This window comes from Myxine glutinosa, chromosome 11 (genome assembly GCF_964187855.1).
Source record: "Myxine glutinosa chromosome 11, kmMyxGlut1.1, whole genome shotgun sequence".
NCBI classification, from domain to species: Eukaryota; Metazoa; Chordata; class Myxini; order Myxiniformes; family Myxinidae; genus Myxine; species Myxine glutinosa.
In genome coordinates this window covers 80,251,105-80,264,309 of record NC_136271.1, presented here as the reverse complement: position 1 = coordinate 80,264,309, position 13,205 = coordinate 80,251,105, and the positions used below count along the sequence as shown (strand labels likewise).

General features: G+C 39.8%; 1 protein-coding gene across 7 annotated transcripts in view; it reads right to left on the bottom strand.

Moving 5' to 3' along the window:
* The window catches only part of OXR1 (oxidation resistance 1), a 262,839-nt gene that overhangs the window by 58,714 nt on the left and 190,920 nt on the right, over window positions 1–13,205 (bottom strand). For all 7 annotated transcript variants that reach the window (XM_068097143.2, XM_068097146.2, XM_068097145.2 and 4 more), the window contains one exon: window positions 8,978–9,137. In XM_068097143.2, the coding sequence (XP_067953244.1) occupies window positions 8,978–9,137 (160 nt within the window). The remainder of the gene's footprint in view (window positions 1–8,977; window positions 9,138–13,205) is intronic.

The window sequence follows — 13,205 nt, the reverse complement described above, 5'->3', positions numbered from 1 at the left end:
TTTGACCCAGTTCCCTTCAGCCTTGCTTAAGTTATCACAGTAACGAAAACCTATCATGGACATATGGACGGTCGCATGGACAACCCAAAAATATAATGCCTCCACCGCCGAATGCATAATTAAAATAAGGTGGGGGTATCCAGGAGGTTAGGAAGAATGAAAAAACATCATCAACGAAGATTGAGGACTACTTGAGATAGTGGTGAGGACTGAGGTGCCAACCTGAAGCATCAAAAGGAAGAACATGAGATAGACACATGAAGGCAAGTCCTCATGTGGGTAAAGAAAGGCAAAACCCAATGTCTACCAAGATTGAATTTGCCATGCTGCGACAAAGGCCATGTCAAACCAAAATGAAGCACAATAGGATTAGCAAGGTAATATTCATAGCCCTGCAGCTTACAGAATCCAAACGGTAAAGCTAAAGCACGATCCTTCACTTGCATTTCTGTACGTATGCATGCAAGAATTGCAGACAGACAAAAAGGCTGTTTATTGATTACTTACACAGGGGAAGGGGATCAGTTTGAGTTGCTAAATTTGGAAATGGAAGATGGGGTGGTTGACCAGGAAACAGATGGGAAGGTGGAACAGTGAGTGGTCCAGTGTGTGAAGAGTCAGGAGAGAAGGAAAGGAAGGATTTGAATTTGGTGAAGGGAAGACAAAGTATGGTCATGTCTCTGAAAAATGGGAAAGATTCCGGTTCCTGGTTCCTGGTTCCATTTTGTCATGGTGATGGGGCAGTAAAAAGGCATTCATCTTGGCCACATGACCGCATAGAAGAGCCTTTAGCGCCTACGTTTCCGCACTGGAGGAAGGAAAATACTTCCATCTTCATACAGACAAGTACGGGAAAGTGCTTCACAATTACAATACCTCCACAATCTTGTCACCTGCTGAAAATGAACTATTCAAAGAAAGTTAGGGATGGCAGCCGCACTTAGATTTGACACAGCATTCATGTTACTTTGGAACAAGGAGATCTCACCAGCAGCGATTGTGGTGCTATTGCTCGATCAAATTTACACCGAGAGTGAGACATAAGTTGTAACCTCCATCTGTTTAATTATTGTAGGCAAGCCAATTAAATCTTCACTTTATTTGTGTGCAATGCAGGTGATAGAAAACAATTACTGTACTATGCAACATAATGTAAAAGGAACAAAAATTGTGCGCAATCTCTATTTCGATTAATATTTATCAATTAAAATTTTGGAGGAATCAAATCCAGACATGTTTGTCTCCATAAAAAATATAAAAAAACTTATGCACCTCCATTCATGAAAGCACCCCAAAACAGTGGTAGTCGATATATACATGGTGTCAAAATAAATAACTATGCATAAATAAACAAAAACAATGTCATTCCATTATTCAACTTCTAAAGTGTATCGATCTGTACAACTTATTTAATGGACCTAATTATTCCCAAATTATTGTGTGGTCAGCTGAGGGCGGCGATTGTCCCAGTCTTTCACAAACCAACCAGCCAGGCCCGACGTTCGAACAAAGATGATTTGGATAGGAATTTAGTTAGCTCAGGGAGGTGATGATAACATGCCTACTCTTGCATAAAGCCACCATGGGATATTTAACCTCCGCTAGCTAATGCTGGCAAACGTGACACCTGGCTTCGCATCCATTAAAGGGATGGCACACTTTGTGCAGATGCTGTTCTGTTCGAACAATTATCTGTTTGCAAATAACAATGTTCCATTTGCTGTTTGCGAACAGATCAATGTTCCGTTTGCTGTTTGCGAACAGAACAATGTTCCATTTGCTGTTTGCGAACAGAACAATGTTCCATTTGCTGTTTGCGAATAACAGTGTTCTGTTTGCTGTTTGCGCAGAACAATGTACTGTTTGCTGTTTGCGAAGAACAATATTCTGTTTGCTGTTTGTGAAGAACAATGTGCTGTTTGATGTTTGCGAAGAACAATGTTCTGGTTTACTCTTTGCAAGAACAATGTTCTGGTTTGCTCTTTGCAAGAACAATGTTCTGGTTTGCTCTTTGCAAGAACAATGTTCTGGTTTGCTCTTTGCAAGAACAATGTTCTGGTTTGCTCTTTGCAAGAACAATGTTCTGGTTTGCTCTTTGCAAGAACAATGTTCTGGTTTGCTCTTTGCAAGAACAATGTTCCGGTTTGCTCTTTGCAAGAACAATGTTCTGGTTTGCTCTTTGCAAGAACAATGTTATGTTTGCTGTTTGCAAAGAACAATATTCTGTTTGATGTTTGTGAAGAACAATGTTCTGTTTGCTCTTTGCGAAGAACAATATTCTGTTTGATGTTTGCGAAGAATAATATTCTGGTTTGCTCTTTGCAAGAACAATGTTCTGGTTGCTTTTTGTGAAGAACAATGTTCTGTTTGCTCTTTGCGAAGAACAATATTCTGTTTGATGTTTGCGAAGAACAATGTTCTGGTTTGCTCTTTGCAAGAACACTGTTCTGGTTGCTTTTTGTGAAGAACAATGTTCTGTTTGCTCTTTGCGAAGAACAATATTCTGTTTGCTGTTTGCGAAGAATAATGTGCTGTTTGATGTTTGCGAAGAACAATGTTCTGTTTGCTCTTTGCGAAGAACAATATTCTGTTTGATGTTTGCGAAGAATAATGTTCTGGTTTGCTCTTTGCAAGAACAATGTTCTGGTTGCTTTTTGTGAAGAACAATGTTCTGTTTGATGTTTGCAAAGAATAATATTCTGGTTTGCTCTTTGCAAGAACAATGTTCTGGTTGCTTTTTGCGAAGAACAATGTTATGTTTGCTGTTTGCGAAGAATAATGTGCTGTTTGATGTTTGTGAAGAACAATGTTCTGTTTGCTCTTTGCGAGGAACAATATTCTGTTTGATGTTTGCGAAGAACAATGTTCTGGTTTGCTCTTTGCAAGAACAATGTTCTGGTTGCTTTTTGCGAAGAACAATGTTATGTTTGCTGCTTGTAAAGAACAATGTGCTGTTTGATGTTTGCGAAGAACAATGTTCTGTTTGCTCTTTGCAAAGAACAATGTTCTGTTTGCTCTTTGCAAAGAACAATATTCTGTTTGCTGCTTGTAAAGAACAATGTTCTGTTTGCTCTTTGCAAAGAATAATGTTCTGTTTGCTCTTTGCAAAGAACAATGTTCTGTTTGCTCTTTGCAAAGAACAATGTTCTGTTTGCTGTTTGCGAAGAACAATGTTCTGTTTGTTGTTTGCGAAGAACAATGTTCTGTTTGCTGTTTGTGAAGAACAACAAACTCTTTGCAAAGAACAATGTTCTGTGTGCTGTTTGCGAAGAACAATGTTCTGTTTGCTGTTTGCAAAGAACAATGTTCTGTTTGCTGTTTGCGAAGAACAATATTCTGTTTTCTGTTTGCGAAGAACAATATTCTGTTTGCTGTTTGCGAAGAACAATGTTCTGTTTGCTGTTTGCGAAGAACAATATTCTGTTTGCTGTTTGCGAAGAACAATATTCTGTTTGCTATTTGCGAAGAACAATATTGTTTGCTGTTTGCGAAGAACAATATTCTGTTTGCTGTTTGCGAAGAACAATATTCTGTTTGCTGTTTGCGAAGAACAATGTTCTGTTTGCTGTTTGCGAAGAGCAATGTTCTGTTTGCTGTTTGCAAAGAACAATGTTCTGTTTGCTGTTTGCGAAAAACAATGTTCTGTTTGCTGTTTGTGAAGAACAATGTTCTGTTTGCTGTTTGTGAAGAACAATGTTCTGTTTGCTGTTTGCGAAGAACAATGTTCCATTTGTGAATAACCAATCCAACAGTTTATAGTCAGGGTGTGAATCCAACCAAGACAAGACAACTCCAAGGTAATTGTGCTACATTTGTACCATATTGTCTGACTTGTAATTGTACCCACAGCAGGGCAAAAAAGCGGATTCCAGTACTTGACACAAATCTGGAATCTGAAATGCTAATTATCAAAAACAATAACAAAACAAAACAAGAAAAAGAGCAATCAGAGATTGCAAACCCTCGCCAGGATGTATTTTCAGTGGTTTTTAAGGCTTTTGTGTTTTCTGTGTGTCTTTTGTACTGCAAAGTCAAATATGGCGGCTGAAACACGTGACCAATGACGTCATCATTTTTTTTTTTTTCTAAACTAATTTATTCCTGTTCTGTTTGCTGTTTTTTATGCTCAAGTTATGCTCAAGCTCATTGAGCTCCAGCTCAATTTATGCTCAAGAAATTTCATCTTGATTGGATAAAGTTTTGTACTTGTCGAATTATGACGTCATAATGGAGGCACCTATGACATCATCATTAACATATTTTATTCCCCATGGAGAGTTCTTTACAATGAGCCACGTCTCAATCTTTTCTCCACAGTGCTTTTGGAGATATAGAGCTGCAAAGTTTTTCGGTTTTTCCAAGATGGCTCCCGTACCACGTGACATGACATCATAATTACAATTAAAAGATTATACAGGCTGAGACGCTCCTATGGTGAAAGTTCCCTGTAAAATCGGTCCAATGACTACAGAGAAAATGATTTTTAAAGGAAATAAATCCGAAAAACGGCAGTGGCACAATCATTCACATGGCCTGAGAAGAAAAATTGTAGAGTTTCTTCTTCTTCCAACAATAACAACTTCTGGCTTCCAGACCGTACACCAATCATGTTGAAATTTTAAACACTTATTCCACTTGACAGCTACATTACCTTAAAGTTTCAGGTCAATCAATGCAGTGGTTCAAGAGAAAGAAGCTTTTTAAAATTTCTGTTGAATTATTTATTGCGGCCAAACCATGTGACTTATCGCAACTTCCCAAATAACGTTTCAACTTCCATACATGGGGAACATATTTGTAAAGTTTCCACTCGATATCTTCAAAAATGAGGGAGGAGATAGGTTTTAAAGTTTATGCTTCAAAACATCGTAACTCCTAAATGATGTGTATGACAAAATGACCTAGGGGTGTTTTTGTTGAACTTGGGCATGTGATCATGCCTACAAGGTTTGGGCTCGATCTGTTCAGCTGTTTTGGAGAAAAATGATTTTTAGTGTTTTTCACAAAAAACAATATGGCGGCCGAACCATGTGACCGGTGTTGAAATCTTTGGGATTCCGATTTTTTTTTCACTTAGGTCATGCACAAAAAATATATTTGTGGCATCAAGAGTTATATTTGTCGAATTCGAACCTTGTAACATTAGCACTTTCAATATCCTAAATAAACATATTTTTTGGTCCCAATGCAGAGTTCTTTAGAATGAGCCATAACTCAATTTTTTCCACTGAGCCATTTTGGATATATAGAAGGGCAAAGTTGAAGGTTCTTTCCAAGATGGCACCCATACTACGTGACCTATGATGTCATAATTAGGAGTAAAAAAAAAAAAAAAAAAATTCTGCAGGTCTAGCCAATCACTTGTTGAAAAATTCGTGCCAATCGGACCAACAGTTGCTGAGAACATTACTTTTAAATTTTTTAACATGGAAAATAGAAGGGGGGGGGGGGGGGGGGGAACAATAATAAAAAGTCTGCACAGAAATAAATGGTATTCCTTGCATTGTATGCAGAGGAAACCTACCAATAAGTGTGTGTATGTGATCATTAAACACAGTATATCTTTCTCTTAATTAATCCTCACCTTCCTCCCTTCACCTTTCTCTCTTGTTTTTTTTCCTTCACCCTATCTCTCTCCCCCTTCTTCCCCACGAATCTCTGCCTCTCCCACCACCCCTCTCTGTCTTTCCCCCCAACCCCTCTCTGTATCTACCACCACCCCTCTGTCTTTCTCACCCCTCTCTTGGTATTCCCGTCAGCATAGCGACAGGTGGTATTTGCTGCTAGTTAACAAATAAAAATTCACTTTATTCCTCCCACATACTTCAACCCGATTTTTTTCTTTGTCTCAAACTATCAATATTAATATCACATTCACAACCATTTTTATAATCATGTCATGTCCCAGACAGGGAATTTGGCAAGAGTACTTCCTTACCATTTATTTTTCAAAAGATACCATATGGGTCTTGAATGTGCTCAACCTCAACGCAGATGAAACAGCCCACCACACAGCTCAGAGGTGAGCACACCAACAACTGAGCTATCCTGCAATCCGCCAGCCTTCACAATACCAAACCCTCCAATGAGATCTCCCACACAAGTATGAACAAGGCCCTATTCTGACAAACTTCTGATATCTGCTGAGATCAAGTGCATTCAAGCTAACCTGGTCAAAATATCAGGAACTTTAAAAAAGAAAAAAGAATCTTCCATCATTTACAATGGGTTTGATAGCCTTTGAAAGAAGAATAAATAACACTTTCAGGAGGATTTAAAAAAGGATCCGAAAAAAATGTGAAAACAAGCAAACTCGACCGGAAACTTTGACACTTGGTCATAATATGTATTTTTAAAACCCCTCAGAACAAAACGTTCATGAAGAAAGACCGTCTAAAGCAAATGAACACTATTCCTAGAGAATAAGAATGGGGTTTGTCTCTATTGTGGAACTGAGTTGACAGATGGAACTTAAAAGTTGTGGAACTTAGAAGATGGATTGAATCAACTGTAAGCCGATAATAATAATAATAATAATAATAATAATAATAATAATAATAATAATAAACTAACCACCGTGGGAAGACAGGTGTGGCTGATGTTTCAAAGGTTTACCCTATTATGCTGAGCAAGTGGAAAATGCTTGAAAGTTCGGCCGTGTCTCGCTTGCCATGTCAGTCAACATACTCTTATTGACTTTCAGTTAAAAAAAAAAAATCAATTGTTTAGCATCACAAACCAAAACAAAACACAAAATAAACCATGACAATAAAGTTGCGACATTTGGTCCCGGGAGCATCTCCTTACCTCAGCCACCAAAGGTGGATGGACGTTATGTCTTCACCCCTGTCTGTTTGTCTGTCTGTCTGTCTGTCTGTCTGTCTGTCTGTGTTTGTTTGTCTGTTTGTTACTTGCCGGAATAGATTCCGGCAAATATGTTGCTTGGTTGGTTTGTCTGTCGTCTGTCTGTCTGTCTGTTTGTTTGTGCGCAGTACTACATCAACATCATTGCACATAGCATCGCCATACTTTACACACATATTTGCCTTGCTCTGGAATAGACTGTGCCCAATTTTTAACTCTCTAGGCCCAAGGTCAAGCTCAAGGTCACCCAAAACGTGAAAATCGTGACCGCAGCGTGAAGCCGGGGCGAGGCGGAGTGATACAGCGGATGGATTCGACGGTTTAAATGAAGCCGCGATGAGGTGGATTTTCATTGGGACCTTCATCCTGATTTTGTTACCTCCGCCACCAAAGGTGGATGGACGTTATGTCTTCACCCCTGTCTGTTTGTCTGTCTGTCTGTCTGTCTGTCTGTCTGTCTGTGTTTGTTTGTTTGTCTGTTTGTTACTTGCCGGAATAGATTCCGGCAAATATGTTGCTTGGTTGGTTTGTCTGTCGTCTGTCTGTCTGTCTGTTTGTTTGTGCGCAGTACTACATCAACATCATTGCACATAGCATCGCCATACTTTACACACATATTTGCCTTGCTCTGGAATAGACTGTGCCCAATTTTTAACTCTCTAGGCCCAAGGTCAAGCTCAAGGTCACCCAAAACGTGAAAATCGTGACCGCAGCGTGAAGCCGGGGCGAGGCGGAGTGATACAGCGGATGGATTCGACGGTTTAAATGAAGCCGCGATGAGGTGGATTTTCATTGGGACCTTCATCCTGATTTTGTTACCTCCGCCACCAAAGGTGGATGGAGGTTATGTTTTCACCCCTGTCTGTTTGTCTGATTGTTACTTGCCGGAATAGATTTGCCGGAATAGATTTTGGGTGGTGAGGGGGCTTTAAGCCAGATTTTAATCTTACAGCCGCCATGTTGGTGCTCGCCGTCACTGCGATGCGAAGCGAAAGACGCCTCAGAGCTGTCACATTCACAATCACTATGCCGTATGTACTCCCGATACGTGTTTCCTTCATTGTAAAAACTACCAAGTCAACAGTTAAAAGGATTTTGAGCCGATAGGTGTTACGGCCTTGGCAAGATCGATGGAGACAGCGATCTGTTAGCTTATACACCGCCCAAATAGCTATGTGGAATTCTCTCATGTAGAGATTAAACCCACGTCGTTTGAACTTTGGCAGAGGTCATAATTTACTTTTAATATATATATATATATGAATCAAAAAGAAGATAACTGGTTTTGGGTCGTCCTTTCCGCATATCTTGTGGGATTGTGAGTTGGAGAGACGACCGTGATGGCGGGGAGTGGGTTGGCATTCTCTCAAGCAGGGATTCAACCCATGTCCTTATGTATTATTATTTTGATCCAAAATGGCCGATAAAAAAAGTACATTCCGGCAAATCCTCGGTCTCTGACCGATTTTCATCTGTTTGTCTGTCTGTTTGTGAACAGGATATCTCAAAAAGTTGAGAACTGATTCGGACGAACTTTGGTGGCAAGGTTGGGTATGTGACAAGGACGAATTAATTCAATTTTGGTGAATATCCGGATACGGATATGGATACGAGACTTTTTAAATTTTCAAGCGATTCTTCGCTATTGAGCGATGGGGCTGAAAATGATATATTATAGCACGATATTTCAAAAGGTTGCTGACGGATTATAACAAAATAAGGTGGATGAGTTGGTTATTTTGGTTCAGGTCTGAATCCAGATCTGACCGATCAGTGGGATACAAAACGTAAACTGTTCAGACTGGTGGAGGTATGCTCTCTACCGAGTGCCATTCTAGTTTCACATGCAACCACTCATCCCGTGATTTGCAACCAAAGAAAAAGGCTTTTCGACAGTCAAACTCAGATAAGTTCCAACGTGCCAGCTTTGTTTCATGATACAAAATAATGCAAGCACACCAAGAAGTCGATCACACGAATATAAGAGTCTTCATAGGGACGAAACTTCAAGGCTCGGATTCTTTATAAGGCTCACATCAAGAAACAATCATCAGAAGCTTGTGAATATTATTGAATGTGTGTACACACTGTCAGATCACAGATCATTCATTACCTCTCCTGAGGCACAGCAAACCAGTACTCAGGCTCAGTGTCCCTCTGTGCGTACTGCTGCATCACGGCCTTGATGTGCGACACAAATGTCTTTATCATGGGCTTGCATACACGCAAGCAGAGGAACATGATCGGCCCACGAGTCCTCTTACCAGCAAAACCTGCAAATAATATTTAGAAGTATAGAGCAATCTCGTGATGGCATCACATGCAGCATAACTGAAAACATCTCAATATAACGGAGCTAATGCGTATATGGCTATATGGATATGTTATATATATATATACTGTGTGTATGTATATATATATATATATATATATATATATATAACTAAGAAATAGTAGAAACTCCACAGTACGAGCAGGGCGTCTCATTTGCATTGAATAAATAATCGTTAGATTAAATAAGACACGGACGTAGCTTCAGGACGTCGATCTTTAATTATATATATATATAATTATATATATATACAAATATATATATATATATACACATACATACAGTAAAACTTCCTCCAACGCGGCTTCCTCGAATGCGGTTTCCAATTTACACGCTGAATTAAATGTCTCAAAACCTCCCCAACGGGAGGGTGTGTTTCGCATTTACGCGATCGTGGCTGGTGTTTTCCCAAAGATTTATATTATTCTTATTCCTTGTTACTGCACTGTACTTTCGTTAACCCTTGTACACACAAGGCAGGTGTTCTTAGGCTTAATACAAGGCTAAAAAGACCCCTCTTGTGTGGACATGGGTTAATTAATATTTAATTTATACATATGATGATACGAGTCGCCATTTGCCGTCATCGGCGACCGCAGTTCGATTTTATATTCTGGATTAATTGCGACAAAAACGGCCGGCGTTTCCCGAAAGATTTTATTATTTTTCCTTATTCCTTATTACCTTGCTTAATTACTATTTAATTTATATACACGCGCGGCACGAGCTGCCACCTGTCACCATCTCCAAACCTGCCGCCATCAAGTGAGCTTACGTTGATCATTATGGCTCCCACCCAGATCATTATGATCATTATGGCTCCCATCGTCGATCATCATCACCCAAACCTCCAACAACCACCTCACAATAAGGAGTTATTTTGCAATAATACAGTACTATTATGATACTAACACTTATTTTAATGTATATTTAATAATGCTGCACCATTTCATACAAAGAAACATGTAAAAAAAAAGCAAGTAAGGCTGTTTTAGGGTCAGTTTTTTGGGAGCCTGGAACATATCCCCAATTTCTCCATACGCTTAATGATTCCTCCAACGCGAATTCCTCCAACACGAGGTTATCCCAGAACGTATCCCCCGCGTTGGAGGAAGTTTTACTGTGTGTGTGTGTGTGTGTGTGTGTGTGTGTGTGTGTGTGTATACACACACACACACACACACACACACACACACACACACACACACACACACACATATATATATATATATATATATATATATATATATATATATATATATATATATACATACCAGCGAGGTATGGGTGCAGAGCCAAAAGCAAACAAACAATGCGGAAACAGTGAATGCTAAACCATGAACCAATTAATTCCACATTCCTGTGCCATCTGTAGTTGGACATCAAGCATGGACAGCAGGTTCGTCAAGGACTTGCACAAAAAACGTACCTGTTTGAATGGTTCTATACCCACTCAATGGCGAATCTGCATATGGCGAATCCACGAATGTCACGGTTAGAAAGTCGAAACCCTCACATCAATTCCTCATTAATTTGAACTCAATATCTCTGTTTTCATTCCAAACAGCATAACTCCAATCACAAATGAAATAGCATTGATATAAAACATAAACTTTCACGAACACTCATGACAACAAATATTTAAATCTGTGCTGACGTTACATTCGGATATGGAGGAGTTCCGTATGGTTCAAAATTCAAAAACATAATTGTATTCACTTAATTCCAAACAGCATAACTCCCTCCAATCATAAGTTGATACTATAACAAAATACTGTGTTGAATGACTATTGTATTGAGATATTATCAAAGCAGCTCATTTTCGTCATGTGTTCACTTCCGGATTTGGGGCAGGTTCGTATCGAGTTAATTTCAAAATCACAATTTTATTGAGGAGTTTATGAAACCTCCTACCTCCCTTACAACATCCAATGGGACCCCTATATGTCCCACAGAAGGTTTGGGTTTGGTGGGGCTAGCCACAAAACTGAGGGAGTAGTTTGGGGATGGACGGACAGACAGACGCTCCTGTTTTCTAATATATATATATATATATATATATATATATATATATATATATATATATATATATATATATATATATATATATATATATATATATATATATATATATATTAGGGTGGTGCTCAAAATAATTTTTTTTAAATATTTACTGGGACATGGCTTTATGTTGTTCCTTTTGTTCCAAAATGAAAAGACACCAAATATGAAAGCAATCTGATTTTATTTAGGGGTGCCACATCAGCCTTCAAACTAAAGGTGTCTACAAAACTTTTCTATATATGGATCGAAAGCAAAACCAGAAGTTTGTTTTATGAAAATCCACCCTCCACTCACTTTCTTTGTATTCTAGCAAACACAAGTTACAATAGCTGCACAAATAGCACTATATTGCTATGAAAACTCAAATTCAATGATAACAATCCAAATGTTCAGTTCATAAAATGAAGAGACACCATATCACATAATATTAAAAAACCCAAATATAATGAGAAATGTAACTCCTATTTCTGGGCCTGTTTCACCACTGTTGCCTTCTTGGCATCGGGGTACATCTTCCTGTGAGCAGCAACAACTTGGAGCAGAGCTTGCTTTTGCTCTTCATCCTTTGTAAGGAGCTTATTGTAGTCTTGTATCAATGCGACACCCCTTTCTGCCCTGTCGTTCACCACGACTAAGCCACTGGGCGGCTTTCTTTGCTTCCTGAAAGCTGGTTTCTTGCTCCCATGAACCAGGATCCTTATCCATCCAATCAGTTGGGGTCCCTAGGATGCTGAAGAAATGCTTGGTGTGTTTTGTTATGAGGCCAGCGATTGACAGGGCGGTTCCTCGTTTGATAGCTGGTCTCTTTGGAGAGGGGTTTTCACCGTCATTTTTCAATGCTTCAATCATATTGATCTTGCTTTCTTTGTCAATTCTGGTGTCAAAGAATGCAAATGCCACTAGTACTGGGCTCATGTACCACGTGTGGCGGCCAAGTGCCTTCAAGGCTGCCTGAGCCATCTTCTGATTGATTTGTTCAAACTTTTCCAACTTCTTGAAGAGGTTAATGTCATTCAGGGGAGCCTCAATAGCTTGTGGAGCCCGAAACCAAGCCTGCACATACACAAGGCAGACAAAAATGTTGAAGGCTCGGAGTTCTCTCGCCTCTCGAAGTGTCAAGTGGAACTCTGACCGAAACATGAACACCTGTAGTGAATATAGTGCTTTTGCCATCCATCTGGCTCTGTGCATTGCTCCTGGAGCCATGATCCGGATTCCACGAGGTGGGATTCCTCCCATGTAGATGACAGTCAGTTCTAGGAGTTCACGATAATCATCTCGTGGCTGCTGATCTTTCAAACACACAAGAACGCTTTTGCTTCCAACACAGTGTCTACAGATCCCATTGAAGCCTTCCTCTCTGAGAATTGATCGTGAAGAAACTTCCTGTCCTCGGGGTTGGTGATTATGGCCTCCGAATCTGCATGCCTAAGATCAAACGTCTTCTCCAAGGAGGCCTTGAAGGATGCTTCCTTTTTCTCTTGGGTCGCACCACCCCGCTTTGCACCTTTTTGGAGGCTCCTCCATTCTTCATATAGCCTCTCCAAACGATGGATGCAGTGCTGCTTCGTCGTTGTAGGTAGGTGAGCTTTTTCCCAGAACTTCACAACCTCTTCAATGGTGAGGGTTGCACTCTCCCAGGCAGTGCGATTCTCCTTCTTCAGGTGATGGAAAAACAGGACAAGAGATTGATGCACAGTCGGGAGCTTGGCACCTTTGATGGCATCTCCAGAAGTGGACCCAATGAGATACACATTATCCTGAGCCCGAGTTTTCAATGAAACACTGGTACTAGCACATGCCATATCTGCAAAATAAGCAAGAATGTGGGTAAAATCCTGTTAATTCTTACTCCACAGGGTCACTCTCTACAAAAGAGCCACAGTCAATAAGTTAGGCCTACATATTACACACTAAAAAAGCGTACCCCTGACCCCGGGAACCT